This window comes from Triticum aestivum, chromosome 1A, assembly GCF_018294505.1.
Source record: "Triticum aestivum cultivar Chinese Spring chromosome 1A, IWGSC CS RefSeq v2.1, whole genome shotgun sequence".
Classification (NCBI taxonomy): domain Eukaryota; kingdom Viridiplantae; phylum Streptophyta; class Magnoliopsida; order Poales; family Poaceae; genus Triticum; species Triticum aestivum.
The window spans coordinates 519,043,363-519,070,199 of NC_057794.1; the positions used below are offsets into that span (position 1 = coordinate 519,043,363).

General features: G+C 44.1%; 1 protein-coding gene and 1 pseudogene across 2 annotated transcripts; both read left to right on the forward strand.

Annotated features, from left to right (window-relative positions):
* Positions 1-15,927: 15,927 nt before the first annotated feature.
* Positions 15,928-21,280, forward strand: LOC123062066 (protein ADP-ribosyltransferase PARP3). Of its 2 annotated transcripts, XM_044485407.1 has the most exons (18): positions 15,928-16,171; positions 16,819-17,141; positions 17,248-17,443; positions 17,543-17,653; positions 17,738-17,795; positions 17,879-17,948; positions 18,136-18,310; positions 18,393-18,526; positions 18,622-18,862; positions 18,949-19,076; positions 19,269-19,345; positions 19,413-19,573; positions 19,657-19,866; positions 19,944-20,046; positions 20,140-20,222; positions 20,306-20,455; positions 20,568-20,750; positions 20,833-21,280. In XM_044485407.1, the coding sequence occupies exons 1-18, from the start codon at positions 16,169-16,171 to the stop codon at positions 20,899-20,901; spliced, it is 2,475 nt and encodes an 824-aa protein (XP_044341342.1). In that variant the 5' UTR covers positions 15,928-16,168; the 3' UTR covers positions 20,902-21,280. The 2 variants fall into 2 exon arrangements, with proteins under 2 accessions (XP_044341342.1, XP_044341335.1); XM_044485400.1 differs by lacking the exon at positions 15,928-16,171 and having other exon boundaries at positions 16,786-17,141.
* A 2,605-nt stretch (positions 21,281-23,885) lies between these two features.
* On the forward strand, positions 23,886-26,576 carry LOC123041657 (uncharacterized; annotated as a pseudogene).
* The last annotated feature ends 261 nt before the right edge of the window (positions 26,577-26,837 follow it).

Here is a 26,837-nt window from a genome sequence, read left to right on the forward strand (position 1 = left end):
GAAGGTTTGGAAGTCTACCTTGAAGACTTACCAGAGTGATTGGGCGAGGACTGGGTGTCCTTAGCTCAAGGGGAATAAGGTAAAGACGAGGTCTTCTGAGTTGAATCTCAGCCTCCCCAACCAGACGTACAGTTGTCACAGCAACTGGAACTGGTCCAACCAATCATTATCTTCAACGAGTCACTGGTTTCATCCTTCCCTTCCCTTTGCTTACTGTTGGTCCTTGTGAAGTCATTGTATGATTGCATTATCTTTTGTCTTCACTGAGTGACTACTTGTTCTGGTTGGCTTCACAATATCTTCCTACCTGATCTTACTACCTAGCTGCTATTAGTCATTATGCTTTCACTTCATTGAATACTTGACTATGGTTTGCCTAGTGTAGTCTACCTTCCGTTGTATGGTAATAGGTTTATTTCTATCATTTGTCTTCGAAACTTCCATGTTTTGAAGACTTTCATAAAAATCGCCTATTCATCCCCCCTCTAGTCGATCACTAGCACTTTTAGTGACAGAGGGGGAACCGACACGTATGTATCATTGCTACTACGGATAAAATGATGGGGTCTATTTCTACATAAATAGATCTTGTCTACATCATGTCATCGTTCTTATTGCATTACTCCGTTTCTCCATGAACGTGATGCCTATATAATAGTAGATGCAGGCAGGAGTCGGTCTACTAATCTTGGACGTGATGCCTATATAATGATCATTGCCTAGATATCGTCATGATTATTTGAAGTTCTATCAATTGCCCAACAGTAATTTGTTCACCCACCGTTTGCTATTTTTCTTGACAAAAGTGTTGGGGAACGTAGCAATAATTCAAAATTTTCCTACGTGTCACAAAGATCAATCTAAGAGATGCTAGCAACGGGAGAGAGGGAGTGCATCTTCATACCCTTGAAGATCGCTAAGCAGAAGCGTTACAAGAACGCGGTTGATGGAGTCGTACTCGCGGCGATTCAAATCGCGGAAGATCTGATCTAGCGTCGAACGAACGGCGCCTCCGCGTTCAACACACGTACAGCCCGGGGACGTTTCCTCCTTCTTGATCCAGCAAGGGGAGAGGAGAAGTTGAGGGAGGACTCTAGCAGCACGACGGCGTGGTGGTGGAGCTTGTGGTATTCCTGCAGGGCTTCGCCAAGCTCTATGAAGGAGAAGGAAGAGTTGGAGGAGGGAGGGGCTGCGCCAGGGAAGGGGGTGCAGCTGCCCTCTCTCTCCATCACTATATATAGGGGGAAGGGGGTGGAGGAGGCGCCCTAGGTTTCCCTAGGGGAGGGGCGGCGGCCATAGGGGAAACCCTAGATGGGTTTGGGCGCCCCCACCCCTAGGAAACTTGCCCCCCAAGCCGGGAGGGGTGGCTGCCCTAGGGGAGGCGCCCCCACCTCTCCAAGTTACATGAGATGGGGTGGGAGGGACGCTCAGCCCCTTAGTGGGCTGATGTGCCTCCTCCCCTTGGCCCATAAGGCCCCCCAGTGCTTGTCGGAGCCTCCGAAACCCCTTTCGGACACGCTGGTCGTCACCTGTTACCCCCAGAACAATTCCGGTCTCCAATACCCTTCGTCCAATATATCGATATTCACCTCCGGACCATTCCGAAACTCCTCGTCACGTCCGGGATCTCATCCAGGACTCCGAACAACCTTCGGTAACCACATACTATTTCCCATAACAACTCTAGCATCACCGAACCTTAAGTGTGTAGACCCTACGGGTTCGGGAACCATGCAGACATGACCGAGACATCTCTCCAGCCAATAACCAATAGCGGGGTCTGGATACCCATATTGGCTCCCACATGTTCCACGATGGTCTCATCGGATGAACCACGATGTCGGGGATTCAATCAATCCCGTATACAATTCCCTTTATCTATCAGTATGTTACTTGCCCGAGATTCGATCGTCGGTATCCCTATACCTTGTTCAATCTTGTTACTGGAAAGTCTCTTTACTCGTTCTGTAATGCATGATCTCGTGGCTAACTCATTAGTCACATTGAGCTCATTATGATGATGCATTACCGAGTGGGCCTAGAGATACCTCTCCCTCACACGGAGTGACAAATCCCAGTCTCGATTCGTGCCAACTCAACAGACACTTTTGGAGATACCCGTAGTGTGCCTTTATAGCCACCCAGTTACGTTGTGACGTTTGGCACACCAAAGTATTCCTACGGTATCCAGGAGTTGCACAATCTCATGGTCTAAGGAAATGATACTTGACATTAGAAAAGCTTTAGCAGACGAACTATACGATCTTGTGCTATGCTTAGGATTGGGTCTTGTCCATCACATCATTCTCCCAATGATGTGATCCCGTTATCAACGAGATCCAATGTCCATGGTCAGGAAACCATAACCATCTATTGATCAACGAGCTAGTCAACTAGAGGCTTACTAGGGACATGTTGTGGTCTATGTATTCACACATGTATTACGGTTTCCAGTTAATACAATTATAGCATGAACAATAGACAATTATCATGAACAAGGAAATACAATAATAACCATTTTATTATTGCCTCTAGGGCATATTTCCAACAGTCTCCCACGTGCACTAGAGTCAATAATCTAGTTCACATCACTATGTGATTATAATGAATCCAACACCCATGGGTTTGTTCATATCTCGCTTGTGAGAGAGGTTATTAGTCAACGGGTCTGAACCTTTCAGATCCGTGTGTGCTTTACAAATCTCTATGTCATCTTCTAGATGCAGCTACCACACGCTACTTGGAGCTATTCCAAATAACTGCTCTATTATACGAATCCAGTTTACTACTCAGAGTCATCCGGATTAGTGTCAAAGTTTGCATCGACATAACCCTTTACGACGAACTCTTTTACCACCTCCATAATCGAGAAAATCCCTTAGTCCACTAGTTACTAAGGATAAGTTCGACCACTGTCATGTGATCCATTCCTGGATCACTCTTGTACCCCTTGACTAACTCATGGCAAGGCACACTTCAGGTGCGGTACACAGCATAGCATACTGTAGAGCCTACGTCTAAAGCATAGGGGACGACCTTCATCCTTTCTCTCTCTTCTGTCATGGTCAGGTCTTGAGTCTTACTCAATACTCACACCTTCTAACACAGCCAAGAACTCCTCCTTTGCTGATCTATTTTGAACTCCTTCAAAATCTTGACACGGTATGTATTCATTTGAAAGTACTATTAAGCATTTTTGATCTATCCTTATAGATCTTGATGATCAATGTTCAAGTAGCTTAATCCAGGTTTTCCATTGAAAAACACTTTTCAAATAACCCTGTATGCTTTCCAGAAATTCTACATCATTTCTGATCAACAATATGTTAACAACATATACTCATCAAAAATTCTATAGTGCTCCCACTCACTTCTTTGGAAATACAAGTTTCTCATAAACTTTGTATAAACCCAAAATCTTTGATCATCTAATCAAAGCGTACATTCCAACTCCGAGATGCTTACTCCAGTCCTTAGAGGATCGCTGAAGCTTTGCATACTTGTTAGCATCTTTCAGGATTGACAAAACCTTCTGGTTGTATCACATACAGCCTTTCCTCAAGAAAATCGTCGAGGAAACAATATTTTGGCATCCTATCTGCAAGATTTCATAAATAATGCAGTAACTGCTAATATAATTCCAACAGACTCTTAGCATCGCTACGAGTGAGAAAGTCTCATCGTAGTCAACTCCTTGAACTTGTCAAAAAACATCTTAACGACAAGTTGAGCTTTCTTAATGGTGACACATGCCATCATTGTCTGTCTTCCTTTTAAAATCCATCTGCACCCAACAGCCTTACGACCATCAAGTAGTTCTTCCAAAGTCTATACTTTGTTTTTATACATGGATCCTCTCTCAGATTTTATGGCCTCAAGCCATTCGTCGGAATCCAGCCCCACCATCGCTTCTTCATAGCTCCTAGGTTCATTGTTGTCTAGCAACATAACTTCAAAGACAGGATTACCGTACCACTCTGAAGTAGTACGCATCCTTGTCGACCTACAGGGTTTGGCAGTGACTTGATCCGAAGTTTCATGATCACTATCATCAGCTTCCACTTCAATTGGTGTAGGCGCCATAGGAACAACTTCCTGTGCCCTGCTACACGCTAGTTGAAGTGACGGTTCAACAACCTCATCAAGTCTCCACCATCCTCCCACTCAATTCTTTCGAGAGAAACTTTTCCTCGAGAAAGGACCCGTTTCTAGAAACAATCACTTTTGCTTCTGGATCTGAAATAGGAGGTATACCCAACTGTATTGGGTATTCTATGAAGATGCATTTATCTGCTTTGGGTTCGAGCTTATCGGCCTGATTTTTTTTACATAAGCGTCGCAACCCCAAACTTTTAAGAAACGACGGCTTAGGTTTTTTTCTAAACCATAGTTCATACGGTGTCGTCTCAATAGAATTGCGTGGTGCCCTATTTAAAGTGAATGCGGTTGTCTCTAATGCCTAACCCATAAACGATAGTGGTAATTTGATAAGAGACATCATGGTATGCACCATATCCAATAGGGTGCAGTTATGATGTTCGGACACGCCATCACACTATGGTGTTCCAGGCGGTATTAGTGGTGAAACAATTTCCACAATGTCTTAATTGTGTGCCAAACTCGTAACTCAGATATTCATCTCTATGATCATATCATAGACATTTTATCCTCTTGTCACGATGATCTTCAACTTCACTCTGACTTAAACCTTTCAATAACTCAGACTTGTGTTCCATCAAGTAAATATACTCAGCATCTACTCAAATCATCTGTGAAGTAAGAACATAACGATATCCACTGCGTGCCTCAGCACTCATTGGACTGCACACATCAAAATGTATTACTTCCAACAAGTTGCTTTCTTGTTCCATCTTACTGAAAATGAGGCCTTTCAGTCATCTTTCCCATGTGGTATGATTTGCATGTCTCAAGTGATTCAAAATCAAGTGAGTCCAAACGATCCATCTGTATGGAGTTTCTTCATGCATATCTACCAACAGAGATGGTTCGCATGTCTCAATCTTTTCAAAAACGAGTGAGTCCAAAGATCCATCAACATGGAGCTTCTTCATGCATTTTATACCAACATGACTCAAATGGCAGTGCCACCAGTATGTGGTACTATCATTACTATCTTATATCTTTTGGCATGAACATGTGTATCACCATGATCGAGATTCAATAAACCATTCATTTTAGGTGCAAGACCATTGAAGGTATTATTCAAATAAACAGAGTAACCATTATTCTCCTTAAATGAATAACCGTATTGCCATAAACATAATCCAATCATGTCTATGCTCAATGCAAACACCAAATAACAATTATTTAGGTTTAACACCAATCCCGATGGTAGAGGGAGCGTGTGATGGTAGAGGGAGCGTGCGATGTTTGATCACATCAACCTTGGAAACACTTCCAACACATATCGTCATCTCACCTTTAGCTAGTCTACTCAGCCTTTTATTTCGAGTTACTAACACTTAGCACCCGAACCGGTATTTATTACCCTGGTGCTACTAGGAGTACTAGTAAAGTACACAATAATATAACATATATTAAAAATACTTCTGTCGACCTTGCCAGCCTTCTCATCTACCAAGTATCTAGGGTAGTTCTGCTTCAGTGACCGTTCCCCTCATTACAGAAGCACTTAGTCTCGGGTTTGAGTTCAACCTTGGGTTTCTTCACTAGAGCAGCAACTGATTTGCCGTTTCATGAAGTATACCTTCTTTCCCTTGCCCTTCTTGAAACTAGTGGTTTTACTAACCATCAACAATTAATGCTCCTACTTGATTTCTACTTTCGCGGTGTCAAACATCGCGAATTGCTCAAGGATCATCATGTTTGTCCCTGATATGTTATAGTTCATCACTAAGCTCTAATAGCTTGGTGGCAGTGACTATGGAGAACTATCACTATCTCATCTGGAAGATTAACTCCCACTCGATTCAAGCGATTGTAGTACTCAGACAATCTAAGCACATGCTCAACGATTGAGCTTTTCTCCCTTAGTTTTGTAGGCTTAAGAAACTTGTCACAGGTCTCATACCTCTTGATGTGGGCACTAGTCTGAAATCCCAATTTCAGTCTTTGGAACATCTCATACGTTCTGCGATGTTTCAAAAACGTCTTTGGCGCCTCAATTCTAAACCATTAGCATTGCGCACTGAACTATCACGTAGTCATCAAGACGTGTATGTCAGATGTTCGCAACATCCACAAACGACGCTCGAGGTTCAGCACATCGAGCGGTGCATTAAGGACATAAGCCTTTTGCGCAGAAATGAGGATAATCCTCAGTTTACGGACCCAGTCCGCATAATTTCTACTATCAACTTTCAACTAAATTTTCTCTAGGAACATATCTTAAACAGTAGAACCAAAGCGTAAGCTACGACATAATTTGCAAAGGCCTTTTGACTATGTTCATGATAATTAAGTTCATCTGATTATTTAATGAACTCCCACTTAGATAGACATCCCTCTAGTCATCTAAGTGATACATGATCCGAGTCAACTAGGCTGTGTTCGATCATCACGTGAGACAGACTAGTCATCATCAGTGAACATCTTCATGTTGATCGTATGTACTATACGACTCATGTTCGACCTTTCGGTCTCTTGTGTTCCGAGGCCATGTTTGTACATGCTAGGCTCGTCAAGTCAACCTAAGTGTTTCGCATGTATAAATCTGGCTTACACCCATTGTATGCGAACGTTAGAATCTATCACACCCGATCATTACATGGTGCTTCGAAACAACGAACCTTCGCAACGGTGCACAATTAGGGGGAACACTTTCTTGAAATTTTAGCGAGGGATCATCTTATTTATGATATCGTCGTTCTAAGCAAATAAGATGTAAACATGACAAACATCACATGCAAATCATAAAGTGACATGATATGGCCAATATCATCTTGTGCCTTTGATCTCCATCTTCGAGGCGCGGCATGATCACCTTCGTCACCCGCATGACACCATGATCTCCATCATCGTGTCTTCATGAAGTTGTCTTGCCAACTATTACTTCTACTACTATGGCTAACGGTTAGCAATAAAGTAAAGTAATTACATGGCGTTTTTCATTGACACGCAGGTCATACAATAAATTAAAACAACTCCTATGGCTCCTGTCGGTTGTCATACTCATCAACATGCAAGTCGTGATTCCTATTACAAGAACATGATCAATCTCATACATCACATATATATAATTCATCGCATCCTTTTGGCCATATCACATCACATAGCATACCCTGCAAAAACAAGTTAGACGTCCTCTAATTGTTATTGCATGTTTTACGTGGCTGCTATGGGTTTCTAGCAAGAACGTTTCTTACCTACGCAAAAGCCACAACGGTGATATGCCAATTTCTATTTACCCTTCATAAGGACCCTCTTCATCGAATCTGATCCGATTAAAGTGGGAGAGACAGACACCCGCTAGCCACCTTATGCATCAAGTGCATGTCGGTCGGTGGAACCTGTCTCACGTAAGTGTACATGTAAGGTCGGTCCGGGCCGCTTCATCCCACAATGCCGCCGAATCAAGGTAAGACTAGTAACGGCAAGCAAATTGAACAAATCATCGCCCACAACTACTTTGTGTTCTACTTGTGCATAGAATCTATGCACAGACCTAGCTCATGATGCCACTATTGGGGAACCTAGCAATAATTAAAAAATTCCTACGTGTCACCAAGATCAATCTAAGAGATGCTAGCAACGAGAGAGAGGAAGTGCATCTTCATACCCTTGAAGATCGCTAAGCAGAAGCGTTACAAGAACGCGGTTGATGGAGTTGTACTCATGGCGATTCAAATCGCGGAAGATCCAATCTAGCGCCGAACGGACGGCGCCTCTGTGTTCAACACACGTACAGCCCGGGGACGTCTCCTCCTTCTTGATCCAGCAAGGGGAGAGGAGAAGTTGAGGGAGGACTCCAGCAGCACGACGGCGTGGTGGTGGAGCTTGTGGTATTCCTGCAGGGCTTCGCCAAGCTCTACGAAGGAGAAGGAAGAGTTGGAGGAGGGAGGGGCTGCGCCAGGGAAGGGGGTGCGGCTGCCCTCTCTCTCCCTCACTATATATAGGGGGAAGGGCATGGAGGAGGCGCCCTAGGGTTCCCTAGGGGAGGGGCGGCAGCCATAGGGGAAACCCTAGATGGGTTTGGGCGCCCCCACCCCTAGGAAACTTGCCCCCCAAGCCGGGAGGGGTGGCTGCCCTAGGGGAGGCGCCCCCACCTCTCCAAGTTACGTGAGATGGGGTGGGAGGGGTGCTCAGCCCCTTAGTGGGCTGATGTGCCCCCTCCCCTTGGCCCATAAGGCCCCCCAACGCTTGTCGGGGCCTCCGAAACCCCTTTCGGACACGCTGGTCGTCACCTGGTACCCTCGGAACAATTCCGGACTCCAATACCCTTCGTCCAATATATCGATCTTCACCTCCGGACCATTCCGGAACTCCTCGTCACGTTTGGGATCTCATCCGGGACTCTGAACAACCTTCGGTAACCACATACTATTTCCCATAACAACTCTAGCGTCACCGAACCTTAAGTGTGTAGACCCTACGGGTTCGGGAACCATGCAGACATGACCGAGACATCTGTCCGGCCAATAACCAATAGCGGGATCTGGATACCCATATTGGATCCCACATGTTCCACGATGGTCTCATTGGATGAACCACGATGTCGGGGATTCAATCAATCCCATATACAATTCCCTTTGTCTATCAGTATGTTACTTGCCCGAGATTCGATCATCGGTATCCCTATACCTTGTTCAATCTTGTTACCGGCAAGTCTCTTTACTCGTTCCATAGCGCATGATCACGTGGCTAACTCATTAGTCACATTGAGCTCATTATGATGATGCATTACCGAGTGGGCCCAGAGATACCTCTCCGTCACACGGAGTGACAAATCCTAGTCTCGATTCGTGCCAACTCAATAGACACTTTCGGAGATACCCATAGTGTGCCTTTATAGCCACCCAGTTACATTGTGACGTTTGGCACACCCAAAGTATTCCTACGGTATCCGGGAGTTGCACAATCTCATGGTCTAAGGAAATGATACTTGACATTAGAAAAGCTTTAGCAGACGAACTATACGATCTTGTGCTATGCTTAGGATTGGGTCTTGTCCATCACATCATTCTCCCAATGATGTGATCCCGTTATCAACGAGATCCAATGTCCATGGTCAGGAAACCATAACTATCTATTGATCAACGAGCTAGTCAACTAGAGGCTTACTAGGGACATGTTGTGGTCTATGTATTCACACATGTATTACGGTTTCCAGTTAATACAATTATAGCATGAACAATAGACAATTATCATGAACAAGGAAATACAATAATAACCATTTTATTATTGCCTCTAGGGCCTATTTCCAACAAGAAGCCACTAGTGAAACCTACGGCCCCGGGGTCTCTTTCTCATATTATTTGTCTTTGCGATCTATTTTTCTTTGCTTTTATTTTCAGATCTTTTAAACCAAAAATACAAAAATACCTTGCTGCACTTTATTTTATTTGGTGTTCCATCTATCAACATTTACTACTCTCTCACATCCGTTTGCCAATTTCCGGCGCCGCTACCCGAAAAGGATTGACAACCCCTTTCACACGTCAGGTTGCGAGTATTTGTTATTTGTGTGCAGGTGTTGTTTATGTAGTGTTTCTTGGTTCTCCTACTGGTTCGATAACTTTAGTCTCATCACTAAGGGAAATACCTACCGCCGTTGTGCTGCATCATCCCTTCCTCTTTGGGGAAATACCGACGTAGCTTCAAGTCGCATCAATGTGTTGTTTCGTAAGGGGCTGATTTGGATCCGCATGTTTCATGCTATGGTTAGGTTTATCTTAATTCTTCTTTCATAGTTGCGGATGCTTGTGAGAGGGGTTAATCATAAGTGGGAGGCTTGTCCAAGTAAGGACAGCACCCAAGCACCGGTCCACCCACATATCAAATTATCAAAGTAACGAACGTGAATCATATGAGCATGATAAAAACTAACTTGACAACAATTCCCATGTGTCCTAGGGAGCGCTTGCTTTATATAAGAATTCGCCCAGGCTTGTCCTTTGCTGCAAAAAGGATTGGTCCACCTTGTTGCACCTCAGTTACATTTGTTACTTGTTACCCGTTACGAATTATCTTATCACAAAACTGTCTGTTGCCGATAATTCCAGTACTTGTAGAGAATACCTTGCTGAAAACCGCTTGTCATTTCCTTCTGCTCCTCGTTGGGTTCGACACTCTTACTTATCGAAAGGACTACGATAGATCCCCTATACTTGTGGGTCATCAAAGATCTCGTGAATATAGCATTAACTAAGACATAACTAAGTCTTGGTAGACCAGAATTTTAGCAAAACCATATCGAAAGTGTTGTTAACACCAAAACATATCTCCAAATTTTGTTTTATATTGATCCCAATTTGGTTTGAATATTTTTGATAGAAGAAAATATCAACATACATAACTGAAGACACGGGCGAGGAAGGTTCCGGACAACTTCTGCTTAAACATACAAATAGTGAAGGGGTGGAGTGACTCTCAGTGCACACCGTTGGAGGATGGTTGTCACGTTCGAGAAGTAGTCGGCCTTGCCCAAAACGGAAATCGCTATCTGCAAGAAGGAGATGTCGGAGCCATCTGGCACGTACCGTTGGCCAAGTTCATGCATGCATGCATGTGTGGGCTGCTCTTGTTGTTCCGCTATATAAGTTCCCCTCCTACTCCTCCCTTCGGTCTACCTCCCGCCCCTGACTACCCCAGCTTCCTTCAATCACAGTTCACCGTCACCCTCAACTCCCTCCTCGCCCTCGTCAATGACATGTCACGTGCTGGAGGTGACGGCATGCCGGCCAAGGACAACAACATTGCCGCCGGCAAGACCACCCTTTGAGCCCGCCTCCAGGACGCCATCTATCGTCGCCAGTCATTCGACGCCCCGCTCTACGTAAGTGCCTCCCTCATCCTTTCACTTGATCGTTCTCACCCTTCTTCTCTTGATTGCCCCTTCTTGCTTCAATCGCAGTTCACCATCACACTCGACTCCCTCCTCGCCCTCGTCGAGGACAAGCTTAGAATCTTTAGTAGACGTGAAGAGATGACAAAATCATAGAGAAAACGTTGGACCAAACCCAGCAGTGGAAGTCCATTGATCAACCCACAGTGAGAAGGGGGCCAAAGCCCCCTCCCCTCTTTATCAATGGTTTATTAGAAGTAGAATGCACCCAATTACTAAAACACCTTTTCTCGCTAGTTGTGTTGAAAGTGTTTGGCATATTCGAGTGCAAAAGTTGTGTTGATGACTAATGCATATGTTGGTTTTCCTACTCCGCCCAGAAGGTGACGAGGCCCACACCATCATCATAGAACGGCGGGTTATCTTGACCTGTGAGCAGCATGGAGAAGATATTAACATCGTCGCCTACCATGTGTCGAGGCCCACGACCATGGTCATCAAAGAGAGAAATGTGTTGCTACGAGTTTGGTCATGGTCGAAGGGGCCATGTGAGTGTTGTTCGTGCTCATCCATAGAACAAAAGTAACGTGAGTTTGTTCATGCTAATTTTTGAAGTATCTTTTTCATGGTAAAGTTCATTTGTCAAATCTCTATTATCTTCTCGATGTGAATTATGGATTTTATTCGATAAAGGGCGGTTTTTATCTTAAAATGAAGCATCAAGCGGATACAAAATATAATGAGTAACATCCGGCCTCTACATAATTAGGATGCACGCAATCAAACACCAAAAGTCGGATGAAAGGAAATATAGCAAAAGCCGACAAATCTGCAATGATAGAGTCCTGTAGACTGACACTATGCCTATGTCGAAAGTGGCAGTGGATCGATCCGGAGGTTATGCTGCCACCCATGTTGAAAAAAAAACCTTCATAGTCGTCTGCTCCAACCACGTACACATGCCTTGAACAACGGTTAGTGCTCCGGTCGTTGTAGGGTAGACCACGCACAAAGCGAGTGCGTACAATGAAAAATAACATGTACAAGAGAAGCTTTTTTGTCATTAAAACTAAAGTATTTCTACATAGTCAAAGCGACCGAAGCACATAGGCTCCCACCCTTATTAGCATTTTGAACCTATTTGGGATACCATCCAACCATGACCAAATATATTGGCAACACTTATGGGCGGATACAAATTTGACGGTATTTGGATGACTTACCATGTAGAATGTGTAAACTTGCATTGAGAAAGAAGGTGTTTGATTGTCTTGTCATGATCACAAAAGCAACACTGCTTACTTCCTGGTCAGTTTCTCGTGCAAGGTTTTTTTATTAACATAACTACCCTATGAAGATACCACATGAAGATTTTAATTTTTAGTGGAATCATCGACTTCCAAATTTTATTGTTATTACGCACTTGTACCTCAGAATGTGTGAGCGTACAGTAGATAGAGTCCATTGTGAAAGGCCCAGGTGTAGTAAGGTTGCAGCGAAACACATCCCGACCTTGTGTCAGGTTAATCGAATCCAGCCAGGATAAAAGATTATGCCCTGACATAAGTCTGGGGCAATCAAATCCCTCCTGAACGAAATATGCGATGGGGATGGACTAAGCACCTACGCAATAGTACTAATCTTATTGCGGGAAATTGTGTACAAAGCTGGATATTGTTCTCGAATACTGGCATTGCCTAGCCATATGTCTTTCCAGAAATGGAACTCTGACCCATCCTTTATCATGGAAGACCCAAAGCAAAAGAGATGCTTCTTTGCGATCATTAAGCATGCCCAAAAGTAAGAGTCACCAGGTTTCCAATAGGCCTGAGGCACCGCCTTCTGGCTTAGATACTTGTTGCGCACCATGGTTTGCCAAACACCATCCTCAATAAGAAGTTTGAACAAGTATTTACTAACTAGGGCCTCATTCTTGGCCTGCAGGTCATGAATTCCAAGGTCACCTTGGTCTTTCGCCCTACAAACCATGCTCCATTTGGCTAGCCTGTACTTTTTCTTTTCACCATCTCCTTTCGAAAAGAATCTGTATCTAAAATAGTTTGATTTTTGTAGGACCCCTTTTGGGAGTTGGAAAAAAGAAAGCATATAGAGAACCATATTTCTGAGGTCAAAGTTAATCAAAACTTGTCGTTCTCCGATTGAGAGCAGCTTGGCTTTTCAACTGATCAACTCTAGACGCTCCTCTACATGTTTCCACTCCGCAATTGTAAGACGTCGATAGTGAATTGGTATTCCCAGATATTTAATCAGGATTTGGTCATGTAGCAATCAAACAGGTCAGCATAATTGGCAGCCACCTCAATGGCTCCTCCAAAGCAGAAAAGTTCGTTATGAAAGTTAATTTTGAGACCCAACATTTGCTCAAACGTTGAAAGAAGAGTTTCAGGTTTTGAGCCTTGTCCATGTCATGTTCTATAAAAAGAACTGTGTCATCGGCATATTGTAGAATAGAGAGGCCAACATCCACAAGGTGTGGCACTGCTCCTGCAATTTGGTCGTCCTGCTTGGTGTGCTCAATCAGAATAGCCAACATGTTAGCAACCATGTTAAATAACATTGGGGGCATGGGGTCACCCTGTTGTAGTCCTTTTCTGTGTGAAAGTAATGGCCTACATCATCATTGACTTTGATGGCCACATTACCTCCACTTATAAAATTTTGGATCCACTGACGCCATTTATCGGAAAAATATTTCATTCTTAGGCATGTTGCTAATATGAATTTGGACATGGTTAGCAAAATACTTTTTTATATAAAATACAATCATGTTTGTGATATAGGGATGGAAAGTGAGAGCGAAAATGATTGCATGATTTGTGTGCTACTCCTAGCGTAGAGCACTGATTCCCCACCGAATCAGAAGTTCTCACATAGTACACCGTAGTGCAAACTAGTACAGTGTGATACTGGATTAGCTCATATACAACAAAACCTCCATCAAATAAAAAAATTGCGTCAAGTCTTAGTCCATCAACAAAAAATGAAGGATGGAGTTATACGCAAACAAAGAGTAAATAGCAGAAATTATATAAATTCATATAATATGTGAAGAGATGAAGGAGGGTTTTGCGGGAAACACATAGCATGCTCGTTGGTTGTCTTGAAAGTGTTGGCATCTCATGGTGCAAAAGTTTTGCTGATGTCTGATGCATATCTTGGTTTGCCTACTTATCAAGCATGGGCTTCTTGTTAAAAAGCGACACTAGGATATTTTCTGTTCCTTTTGCAAGTTCTGAATTTGAATTAGACAGATTCTTCATCTGACTCTCCTGCCTAAAGATCCTCTCCTTCGGAGACATGATGAGTGGAAATGTTCTATTTTTCTTTATCGTATCCTTTCTTTCTCCTTCTCGTTCTCGTTTGACATTCTTTCTTTGTCTTCTCAATTTCATCCTCATCAACATTATCTGCATACAAGTCATCACCACCACCACTTATGTCATAATCATTATCCACTATTTCCCTAGATCGAATCTAAATCTCAATAATCCGATGTTCTATCACCTTTTGTTGAATCTTATTCCTCCACGACAAAGATAAACTTGTTCTTACTTCTAGTCTTCATGCTCCACCTTGCTTTGTGCCTCTTGCTTTGTGGCCTTAGGAAAATTTTGCTGATGTCTAGCTCTGGATACGCAATTTGTATAGGCATTGGGACACTTTCTGAATTGATGACATGCTCTGCCTTAGGGTCTTCTACTTAATTTGAGTGTGTCTCACTTTGGACATTGTTCCTTGGCTTTGAAGGGTTGAGAATTGAGGGCAGATAAGCTACTGGGAACTCCAGAACATCATCTAGAATGATGGCCCTCAAGTTGTCATCACGATCAAGATAAATACTCTGAAAAGGGTCCCAATTGGCACGAAATCAAGGCATTTTCTTGTGTCATCCTCAATTCTAATTCATATTAAACCATTCATGTTGACTACAAGTATTGATACAAAGTAATAGCCTTTAACCTTACCATTGCATACCGGATCTCCTCCATGACGTTCTCAATTAGAAGAGGCACCCATATATCCTTATCTAGATAATCATACCAAATGCCATGATCATTAACTTAGGATTGATTACTACCGGTGCCAAGAAAGTACCCACCATGGTTAAACTCTGCTGAGAAATAATTGCCGCCTAGAACTTCAAGAAGAATCCATACATTCCATTTCACAGGTTGCGTTCAATTAATTTATTTTCGGAACAAAAACCCTCCCCCAAACCCCTGCCCGAACATTAGCACATTTCCTAATCTCCATCATCTTGCACCGCTAACGATCGACAATGTCAAAATAAAGAAGCCTTTTTTGACAAGTAAAACTCCAAAAAAAACATGATAATGCGAAGAGATTAAGGAGGTGGAGCACCTACGGGGGGGACGAGAAAAAGACGTCACCACCTCTTCCAATTAGAGGACAAGCACTTCGGCAACGAACTCTTCATCCACACGTCGGCGGTCACTTTCGCCCATTGCCGTAACTCGTACGGTCACATGCAATGCCGCCGCCATTTAGTGTCACTTCCGCGGCCCTCATTTTGAACAAACTCGGCAAGGCAGAGCACTTGCCGGCTGGGATGATTTGACATGTTAGCACCGTGCCACGTCGATCATGGACGCATATGGTGATCGTAGACGGCCCTCCAGTGACCATAAATCACATTTTTCTCACTGGAGTGAGTCACCACTGGTGCATTTTGGGTTAGTTTATACTCGTACGTACTACTTGTATATAGTACTGTACTTATTAAAATTAAAAACGAGGTACTCTCTCCGTTCCAAATTACTCGTCGCTGAAATGGATGTATCTAGAACTAAAATACATCTAGATACATTCATATGTGAAACAAGTAATTCGGAACGGAGGGAGTAGATACTAAATCGGAGCCGCGGCCGGTTTCATCCGACACTCGGAGGTACTCTGCCAAATGGCTCTGCTTTCCCCCTTCCTCCTTGGGGCGCTTCCCGAGAGCGGGCGGCAGGCTACGTGTCGCGGGGGCAGGCGGGCGTGCGCACACCTGGAGCGCATGGGCGGCGACACCCAAACCCCTCCCAGTCCCCCACTCCCCCGTGCTCAGCTCGCCGCCCCGCCTATTTAGGCCCCGGGATAAGGACGGGCCCGAGGCCTTGATGCTTCTCGGCGCCTCCATCTCACCGCAATCCGGCCACCATGGTACCGCTCTCCCGCCTCCTCCTCTGAAGATCCGCTCTACGCATTTCTCTAATCGCCGATTGACATTGCCCTCTGTAGTAGGAGTAGTTGCTAATCTAGTAATTTGGGCGCGCCCATGGGTTCTTGTTCTTCCATTTCAACACAAGAAATCGTTTGCTTGCTGATGACAAATGTCTTAGGAGTTCTTGCGTTTCCTTTTCTGTAGTTTAGCTGGCCTGTGGTTCTGATTCTGAAACGCCCTCGTACGTGATGGGTTCCGAGTTATGTACCATCCTGTCTTCATGGTTCTGATTCTGAAACCCCCTATATGTGATGTTTGTGCTCTGACTTATTTCTCAGTTTCAACTGTGAACATGGGCATTACTGCATCTGGCAAGAATCTTGAGGATGTAAAAATAATGGCAGTAACTGGTCACTCCTACCTGTATAATAAAGTTTGCTACTGAGTCGTATTGAGAGGGGATACACTTTACTACAACTACAAGAGTTGTACAGTAGATTTTACTGGAAAAAAATGGTCATTTCCTTCCTGATGTATGTGTACGATGCATCAAGTCACTAATCTAGCCGTTGAATCGAATGTATGGCTCACTCCCTTTCCCCCTAGTATCTGTATGCTGCTCACGAAAATGTTGATGTCCTTGGAGGTACACGAGACAAGATCACGGACTCATGCGGCTGAAGAAGGGAAAGATGCCCCAAAAAGGCAGAAGGAAGAGCACAAAGAGCAGGAAGGGGGGAAGGAGCGGCCCTCCAAGAACAAGAAGCCGGCCGAGCCAGAGGCACCAACCAAGACCAAGAAGCTCAAGGGTGGGGAGTCGGAGCTAGATGGGAAGGAAAACTCGACGAAAGAGTACACAGATTTCTGCAAGGCCATAAGAGAGCACCTCTCTGTGGAGGACATGCGCAAGATCCTCGAAGCCAACGGGCAAGACGCTTCCGGATCAGAAGATGCAGTTGTTCCAAGCTGGTATAGTCTATTTGACATTCTGAGTGAAATGTTAACAACATGCTTGATGATTTGCTCATATGATAAATGTTCTGCCAAATGTTCACAACATGCTTGATGGTTTCAGTGAGGATATGATGTTTTACGGGCCGCTTGAGAAGTGCCCAACATGTGGTGGCCAGCTTGAGTGCAAGGGGTGGAAGTACAAGTGCACTGGTAAATACAGTGAGTGGGCAAGCTGCATTTTCAGCAGCAGCAATCCTCCAAGGAAATCTGATCCTATAAAGGTGCCGGAGGAAATCAACAATGATTATGTGAACAAGGTAATGAGGCCACACTCTTCTTAGTATATTTATTTACCAGTGCTGCATTCACTTGGCGAGCGGTCTACAATCTGAAATAATTTGCCTGTTACCCTGCAGTGGCTGAAGCAGCAAGAAGGGAAGGGGTACCCTAAGCGTGATGTGGACGAAGAGGCCCATATCTTCTCGGGCATGATGATCGCATTATCTGGACGGATGTCGCGCTCACACGTATAGTATTTGAACATTTACCCCCTTCTACATTATGGTTACGAGCTGCACATATCTGATTCTATTGCTTCTGAAAATGGCCAGGCTTATTTCAAGGAGCAGATTCTGAACCATGGAGGGCAAGTGAATAATTCTGTGCTTGGTGGGTGTCATGTAGTACTATCCTTTCTGTTGTATCATCTATGAACTGCTGCCATTGCTGATGTCTGTGCCTTCGCCTTGCAGGTGTCACATGTGTAGTTGCTTCTCCAGCCGAGAGAGACAAGGGGGGCTCAGGAGGATTTGCTGAAGCACTGTAATAATCCCTTGCCGATCACTTTCTTATCTTGATGTCTTCCAATATGGTCCATGCTCCAAGATGTGTTTAGCACATATGGAAGCAGTTCATTTCTATTTACTTGTTACTTTAGATGGAATGTTACCCCTGCACATTACGCTTTCTGATCATGTGTTCGTTTCACAATTGAACCATGCATGCGCAGGGAGCGTGGAACTCCAGTAGTGAGTGAGAACTGGATAGTTGATAGCATTCAGAAGAAGGAAGCCCAGCCTTTGGCTGCTTATGATATTGTATCGGATGTTGTTCCGGAGGGCAGAGGACTGCCACTGGATAAGCTTGATCCAAGCGAGGAGGCCATCGAGACTTTGGCTGCAGAGGTAATCAATTGCCTTTAACTTCTACACTTTTCACAATTGCAGCTCCAGTCAGGTAATCTATAGCTCTGTTTTGGTTGGGCAGCTGAAACTTGCTGGCAAAAGATCGGTGCACAAGGACTCTAAACTGGACAAAGACGGTGGGCATATCTTCGAGAAGGATGGCATCATCTATAACTGCGCCTGTTCGGTTTGCGACTTAGGGTCTGAGATGAATCAGTATGCACTTCTGTGTTCTATCGTATGTGTTGAGGCCTGAGTGGAAGTGAAGTATACATTGATTCAAGCACCCACAAACTGTTCTATCTATGCAGGTTCTGCATTATGCAGCTGATCATGCTACCTGAAAAACACCTGCACCTCTTCTACAAGAAGGGTCCAATTGGCCATGATCAGATGGCAGAGGAACGGGTCGAGGATTTTGGTAATCGTGTCAATGATGCTATCAAGGAATTTGCTCGTCTGTTTGAGGAAGTTACTGGAAATGAGTTCGAGCCATGGGAGAGAGAAAAGAAGTTTGAGAAGAAGAGCATGAAGATGTACCCCTTAGACATGGTACATCTTTTAGCTTCTTCCTTCTCTGATTCCATGCTTTGGAGTAGCACCCAGAAACATTACTGTTTTTTTTCTTTCCTTGGCAGGATGTCGGTTTCGACGTGCGTCATGGAGGTGCAGCACTTCGTCAACTGGGAGCTGCAGCAGCACACTGCAAGCTTGACCCTGCTATTTCTTTTCTTCTAAAGCAATTGTGCGGCCAAGAAATATACAGGTATCAGTTAACTTCTGTGTTGCTAGTTGAAAACATCGATTAAATTTGTCTTGGGAAATAATTGGAAAACAACATGTCTATGTTTCTTGGGGAATCTTTGAAATGGCTGTAATAGTATAGCCTCCTAAATTTAGGGGCCATCAGTTTGTCAAGAGATGGTAAAAAATGTTACCTTACTGGTCTGTGTCACAGGTATGCTCTGACAGAGATGGCCCAGGATCTGCCTGACCTTCCTGTTGGGATGCTTACGGATCTCCATTTGAAGAGAGGTTTGCCCTTAAACATTTCTGTTTGCCTCACTTGTCAGTCTATATCATCAACTGTTCCAATTGGCAGGGGAGGAAGTGCTACTTGAATGGATCCGAGACGCGGAAGCAGTGCCGGAGTCCGGCCCTGCTGCTGATGCATTGTGGATAGAGATAAGCAACAAGTGGTTCACCCTGTTCCCCACAACTCGGCCATATATAATGAGGGGGTTTGAACAGATTGCCGACAATGTACGGTTGCATACCATACTTCTCACATTATCTCCAGTCAGTTAACCTATTCATGACGATCTCAAGGTTTGTTCCGAATGCAGGTGGCCTCTGGTTTCGAGACGATCCGCGATATAAATGTTGCGTCTCATCTCATAGGAGATGTTTTTGGGTCAACCTTAGATGATCCGCTGTCTGAATGCTACAAGAAGCTGGGTTGTTCAATCAACAGCGTTCCTGAAGATTCAGATGATTACAAGATGATTGTCAAGTACCTGGAGAAAACGTACGAGCCGGTCAAGGTTGACGACGTGGTAAGGCGTCGCACTGCCATGCCTTTAGCTTTTCTTCACCCATGGTTGGTTCTGCCTTATGATCCGCTCTCTTTCAGGTCTATGGCGTGTCGGTGGATCGGATATATGCCGTTGAGTCCAGTGCATTCCCTTCTTATGAAGAAATAAAGAAACTGCCAAACAAAGTTCTTCTCTGGTGTGGTACGTCCGTGCATGTTGCGGTTTAGCTGATGTGTTGCTGATTGTTGGTACTGTCACTCGCGTTTTAACTTGTCGGCCTCTTGTTTTGCGCAGGAACTAGGAGCTCGAACCTGCTCAGGCATCTGCATAAAGGATTCATGCCTGCTGTTTGTCATCTGCCTGTGCCCGGATACATGGTAATTCTCCTGTTACGTGGTCGATCCCTGTGCCAGTAGATAGGCTGAGCATGGTGCTGAAATCTTGTACACCGTTTGTGCAGTTTGGTCGAGCCATAGTCTGTTCGGACGCGGCGGCTGAAGCTGCTCGTTATGGCTATACGGCGGTGGACCGTCCAGAGGGATACCTGGTCTTGGCAGTGGCCTCTCTGGGGGAAGAGATCAAGGAGATAACGGGCACACCAGGAGCAGAGGTACTCTGACCCACCCTGTGTAATGTATACCCACACATTTCAGGATGTTTTTGAACCTGTTGTTACTCATTACTGATGTTGACATGTTGTCCTTCTGTTTTGGACCCAACAGGATGTGAAATCCCTGGAGGAGAAGAAGCTTGGCGTGAAGGGGGTGGGGAGGAAGACGACGGACGAGTCGGAGCACCTCACCTGGAGGGACGACGTCAAGGTGCCCTGCGGCAAGCTGGTGCCCTCGGGGAACGAGGACGGCCCTCTCGAGTACAACGAGTTCGCCGTGTATGACCCGAAGCAGGTACGCTGCCAAACTCGACGTGGCCGGTGATGTCTGTGTTTTGGTGATCAGCTTCGATGACGACGCCGTCCTGGTTGTGCAGGTGAGCATCCAGTTCCTGGTCGGGGTGAGGTACGAGGAGCAGAACATGGAGGTGGTGCCGGACGAGTGAAGCGTCCGCCCTCGGGCCTCCGGTCATGGCGGCGTCCGGCCGCGGTCAGGTCGACGGTTCCCTGTATTTTGGAACGCTTTAGTGGTAGTGGTAGTGACCGTTTAACGGTCGTGTGATCGGCGCGGCGATGTAGTTCGGCGATGATGTCGGTGGCCTGTGTCCCATTTTGGGCTGCCTCCAGGTTTCGTCCCCGTTGCCGCCGGTTAGTAGGCGTTGTTGGGTAACATGGAGGTAGGAGGAACGCTTGTGGTTGTAGTAGCTGAACATGTTGTGCCTGTATATATGTCTGTAGCAGAATGTGTGTATGTATGTATGTATCTGCCAGCTGGGGTCCTGGTGCCGTGGTGCACGTAGCAGGAATGCATGTGGATGTTGGTTTGCTGTGCACTACTAGATCGTGCTGTGCTACATCCTGGGTTCTTGGTTTTATTTTAGAAATCTAGCACAGCAAGCCTGCTGTTGCATCTTCTTTTTTCTAGCCTATCTATGCTGTTGTATGTATCCATTCAATCCCGACATGACCAACAATACGTAGATAAATTGAACATAGCATAGGTCAGACAGGTATACCAAGTTCACAAGATATACCAAGTTCATTGATCCACTAATATCTATGACTAATAAACGATAATAAGGATAGAGAGGCGGTAGTACTTTTCGGTGTATGCTGCTTGGCGGCGGCGGCGCCATTAGTGGACGAGGATGAGTAGGAGATGTCAGGCCGCTCAGACTCCCCAAGCCTAGCCGCAATGCCTTTACATTTTTGCGGTGGCGACGACGGTCGTTCGCCTCCGCTGAGGTCAAGGGCCGATGGATGACGTTGTGGAGGAGGTCGTCATTTGAGTCAGCGGCTCAGGCTAGCCATAGTGAGGGTAACTTAGTTAGTAACTTAACACATTCCAAGACAATTTTACTTATATGGCAAGTATTTAATGAGGAGAGAGGTGTCTGGAGTAACATATAGTGAGGGTAACTTAGTTAGTAACTTAACACATCCCAAGACAATTTTACTTATGTGGCAAGTATTTAATAAGGAGAGAGGTGTCTGGAGTAACATAATATGTTATTGTAACATAGCGCTTCTCGAGGTAAAATGAGTCTATAAAGCAATAAATGAAACAATCTATGACACTACTATTAAGATACTTTGCATTATGAAGGTAGTAACTGAGACTAATGTCATATGCATGACACTAGTATAAATTACTCCCACTATGACCAGCCTCAGACACATATCTACATGACCCGCAACCAGACCGGCTGGATTTGTCCTGCGTCGCCCACTATTTCGCACGGCGAGCAGCCTGTGCCTTCGAATGGGCCGGATAACCATGGGCTCGGCGGTACAGGTACCAGCGCACAATGCCGTCCGGGAGGAACAGGAGCTAGAAGTGTCAAGCCACACTACTTGCATTAAATAATGTTTGTGAAATGTTAAATTTTGTTCACACAATTTCAGAAAAAGGTACATACAATTTGAAAAAATTTACACAATTAACACATATGTAAAACAAATGTAGACTTAATTTGTGTTCAAAATTGTAGCATTCGAAAATGTTGACAAGATTTTAAAAATATGTTCATAACATTTTAAAAAAATCATAAAATGTAAAACAAATATTAAAACTTTTTTAAAACTGTTCATGGAATGTAAAAATATTGTTCGTATAATTTTCTAAAAATATTTTATACCATTAAAAAAGAATCATGACATTTATTAAAAAATCATGTTAAATAATATGTTTATGATTGTACAAAGTGTGTTTAAATAATGTTCGGCATGCAGTTAAAAAAATTAACGTCCATTTGGCAAATGTTCAACTTATGTTCAACATAAATTTTTAAAAATATTAGACGGTTATACGAAAAATGTTTTACTTGTATTAAAAAATTGTTCACCATGTATTTGTAAGAATAATAACATGCATTTTAAAAAATAAAACAAAAGAACAGAAAAGGGTAAAAATAAATAAATAAACCAAAAGAAAACTTTTGAAATCCAATAGAGATAACATAGTAAAAACTAAAAAAAACGTAGAGAATATTTACAAAATCGGGCAAAAGGTTCCTATAAGTTATCCAGGTCCGTAAAAATTTCCCAAAACCATATTGTAGGTCCGACCCACTAAGACAAATGGTGTATGCGAGGCTTTCTCTAATCTTGCAGTAGGCGAAATATAGCAGTGCCGCTAGAATTTTTTTTTGGGGGGGGGGGGGGGGGGATTCGCATTGGGGGAGGATTCGTATCCTCTTACGGCCTCTCGGCCCACCCCACCCTCATATACACAAGCCCGTGAGGCGTTTCTTCCTCCTCTCCTGTGATTCAAGCTTCGAGGTGTGTCCGCCATCTCAACTCTCAACCATGGAGGAGCAGGCGGACGGCATCGGCCTCCTCCCGGACTGCCTTCTAGGCACCATCGTCTCCATGCTCCCGCCCAAGGCCGCCGCCCGCACCACGCTGCTCTCGCGCCGATGGCGACACATCTGGCCGTCGCTGCCGCTAGACCTACAACACAACGCCGATTCGGACGCTCCTTTCCTGACCGCCGAGTCCATCAATTCCGTCCTCTCCTCGCACCGCGGCCCCATCCGCCGCTTCTGCGTGACTGATAGATCGCCGGCCGGAGTAAACACGTGGACACGAGGGAGATGAACGAGAGAGAGGTAGACGAAGACACCAGTATTTTGCGAGGTGCAACTGCCGTCCTTTTTTCTGTTTTTTTTCTTTCTTTATTCTCTCGCCTGCACGCCCAACAGAACGTGGCCATTACATGCTAAGTCTCCGTATGATCCTACGGAGGATCGCCAGGAGGCTGACCAACTCATCGACGACTCGATCTAATTTTATGCGTGCACACACACGTGACAGGTCCTAATTATTTGCTACATGCAAACTAATTAAATGGAAAGCCAATGCATGCACGTATAAACACATACAGGTACAAACTAGTCTATACTGAACTAATGCATGGAGCTAAAGTCTAATGCAACATTTGGCAGACCTTGTAACAAGATTAGCACCAACAGTGACGACCCTCGACGGCGTCGGCACCTGCGCCTGGCTTCGAGCCCTAGCGGAGCGGCGCATTGACGACACCCTCATCGTGCGGTGGGCGTGCAGGTTCCAGCACCCCGTGCCCCGCACCCTGCTGGGCAAGGCCGCGGTTTCCATACGCCATCTGGATCTCCACTGCTACCGCCTCGGCCCTCCTAATGTCCCCTATTCTTCGGTGCCGGCCTTGCCGAACCTCGACTATCTCTACCTGTCCGACGTGATCATCTCCGAGGCGGCGCTCCACCGCATGATCGAGGTCTGCCCTGTTCTCCGAGAGCTGCATCTCTTCATGATCCATGGACTCCACCACGTTTGCTTCCGCTCCTGCACCCTGACGACCATGTCCATGAGCACGCCCTGTGTCCCTCTCGATGAGTTCTCCATAAGGATATCTTCAACAGTTTGTATGTTAGCATGTTGGTAAATGTCATGTCATCGACCAACACTTTAACATACAACAACTTCAATGGGTTGTATGTAGTTTGCCCATTAGGATGTGAGATAATAAATAAGGTGATCTCTCATTCTACATTGGAGCTTGTGCAAAGGGTGTTGGTTCATGTACATACAACCCTTCTCTCTTCCCTCATTTATTATATGACACATCATCAAAAATTCTATGTGACAAAATTTACCAACAACTATCTTACAACTATTGAAGATGCCTTAAGGGACACACCCGCCCTTCAAAGCATCACCTTCACGCACATTGATCTTTGGCGTATACCAAATTTTATTAATTTTGGTAAGCGAAGGCTTCCAGAGCTTGTGCTTAAGCTGCCGAGCTTGGGCTCGCCCAGCCTTACTACTTTTTCTAATAAGGTATATGCACTGACTATTTGTTATATTAGCACTTGTAACTTTGTAGTGACTGATCAATTAGCGATAATTCAGTTAAGTCCAAAACATATTTTATGTTGTTGGTTTATCAATTTTAGCGGCCAAACATATAGATATCTAAATCTTTTTTGGTTTCTACTTGATGCAGAAACCCTTGCCCTTAGTAACCTCGCTCGTTTCGGTATGAAATTCACAAACGGCGAAGAGCTGACCAAAGCTATACACCTCTTAACCTTATTCACATGTTTGCGACGTCTCGAGATATTGGTAACTATGCCGCATGCTTTGCTTTCTATTTGATTGTTTTACTTCATTTGCAATTTAAGTTCCCTATGCAACTTAAATTTGTGTTATATATATATGGTTTAATTTTGTTTACCATCAAATAAGGTTTTTACAAACTTACTTTTTTTAGAATTTACAAACTTGCTTTTTAATTGTCCATTATAGGCATACGTTTATTAAAAAAAATCATGTTTAAACTTGTACCCAGTTATCAATAGTTCTAAATTTCGCACCAAATCCTTAATTTTCCTTTAGCTTTACTTTTCAGGGTCAACCATTGTATTCATCAGTTTCGCACAGAGAAGTTTAAATAAAACTATCAACTGACATTTTTTGATAGATGGAGAGATTGGAAGGTTTTAAGAAAATTCATTTGATATTCTTTTAATTGATTGCATTCAAATTGCTTCATAATGGATGCTTCTCGTTTTACACACACATACATGACTCAATGGTTAATGGAGAACTAGCAAGGAGTTAGGCCACTGGCTTACAAGACTTCCAAAAGGATGTTGATGTCTCGGGGCTGTTGCATGGTTCACAATTAAAAAGATAGCAAAAATAGAATGACAGATCATGTGGCTAGAGTTAAAGAATCTTAAGAGAGGATATTAGGTCCTTTGTAATATTTTAAGTGAGACAATATTTGGAATTTTTAAACATATGATGGACATTAGTAAGTTGACTACACAAGGTTTGTTATTGCATTGGAATTACAATTTGGTTGCTCATGTTCAGTGTGATACATAACTAGAGGAATTGGTTGGGTACATAAACTAACACCTAGAGCATGATTTTGACTTGTAGCTCATTTCAGTTGTTATTGTTTGTAATTTTTACATGAGTGTTGGTCTCCCATGAAAGTAGAGTGTGTGTGTTTTTATATTAGGCCCCACATGTGAGTAAAATTACATTGTTTTATTTATGTCATTTGAAGTATTAGTCCACATTGGATAGGAGTGCTTTTCTTTATTTGTGAAGGTTGTTCATTCTACATATGAACTCACCACTAGCTTCAACATTTATAAGAATGATGATGAAAGGCAAACATTTTTATTACCTCTACATTAACAAGTGCCAACTATGTTACAATTTTGTGTTTATGACAGTGCTTCTACTTCGGTCCAAATAATGAAGCTGGTTGTGGAGATTGGAAACCGGCATCCGAGATGGTCATCTTGCAAAGTAAGCATCTAACGCATGTGCGACTGAGTGGATATTGTGGTACGGTTGGAGAGATAGATTTTGCAAGGTATCCTATGGTTAGAGCGCAATCTCTAAGGGCCATGGATGTCAGTCATTCCGTTGATTGGACCTCAAAGGATATCAGCCGCCAAACTGAGTTGATATGCGTGCAAGGGAAGGCCTCGCCATTGGCTGAGCTATTTTTCACTAGAAGCACCCAGCCAGATGACGTGCGAAGGAAAGTAGCTAGATATCTTCATACATTGCCCATGCTTTGATGAAATGTACACCCCCTTGGGTTTGGGTTGTATTTTCCTTGTAATCATGGTGTTATTATAGCTTGAAACTCTTTTTTAAGAATGGTTTTCATGTGTGTTAAGGGTGTGGCTACTGGTCAATCGACTGAAAGTGAATTTTGGGTCAGTCGATTGACCCCAAACTCTGTTTCAATTAAGCCTGATTAATTAGGCAGCCACATAAGCCCACGCAGCGTCCGCACAGGTGCAAGCTGGACCATGGGCTGCTCCAGTCCAATATTACGTCCAAGCCAGCCTATTCTTTTGTACATTAA

What these genes read in the sequence shown, in the direction of transcription:
- LOC123062066 (XM_044485400.1), top strand. Translation starts at nt 16,786, where the DNA reads ATGCTGCTCACGAAAATGTTGATGTCCTTGGAGGTACACGAGACAAGA. An exon ending in GACGGATGTCGCGCTCACAC is followed by an intron (nt 17,654 to 17,737) that starts GTATAGTATTTG and finishes GAAAATGGCCAG; the next exon opens with GCTTATTTCAAGGAGCAGAT. An exon ending in CAAAGTTCTTCTCTGGTGTG is followed by an intron (nt 20,047 to 20,139) that starts GTACGTCCGTGC and finishes TGTTTTGCGCAG; the next exon opens with GAACTAGGAGCTCGAACCTG.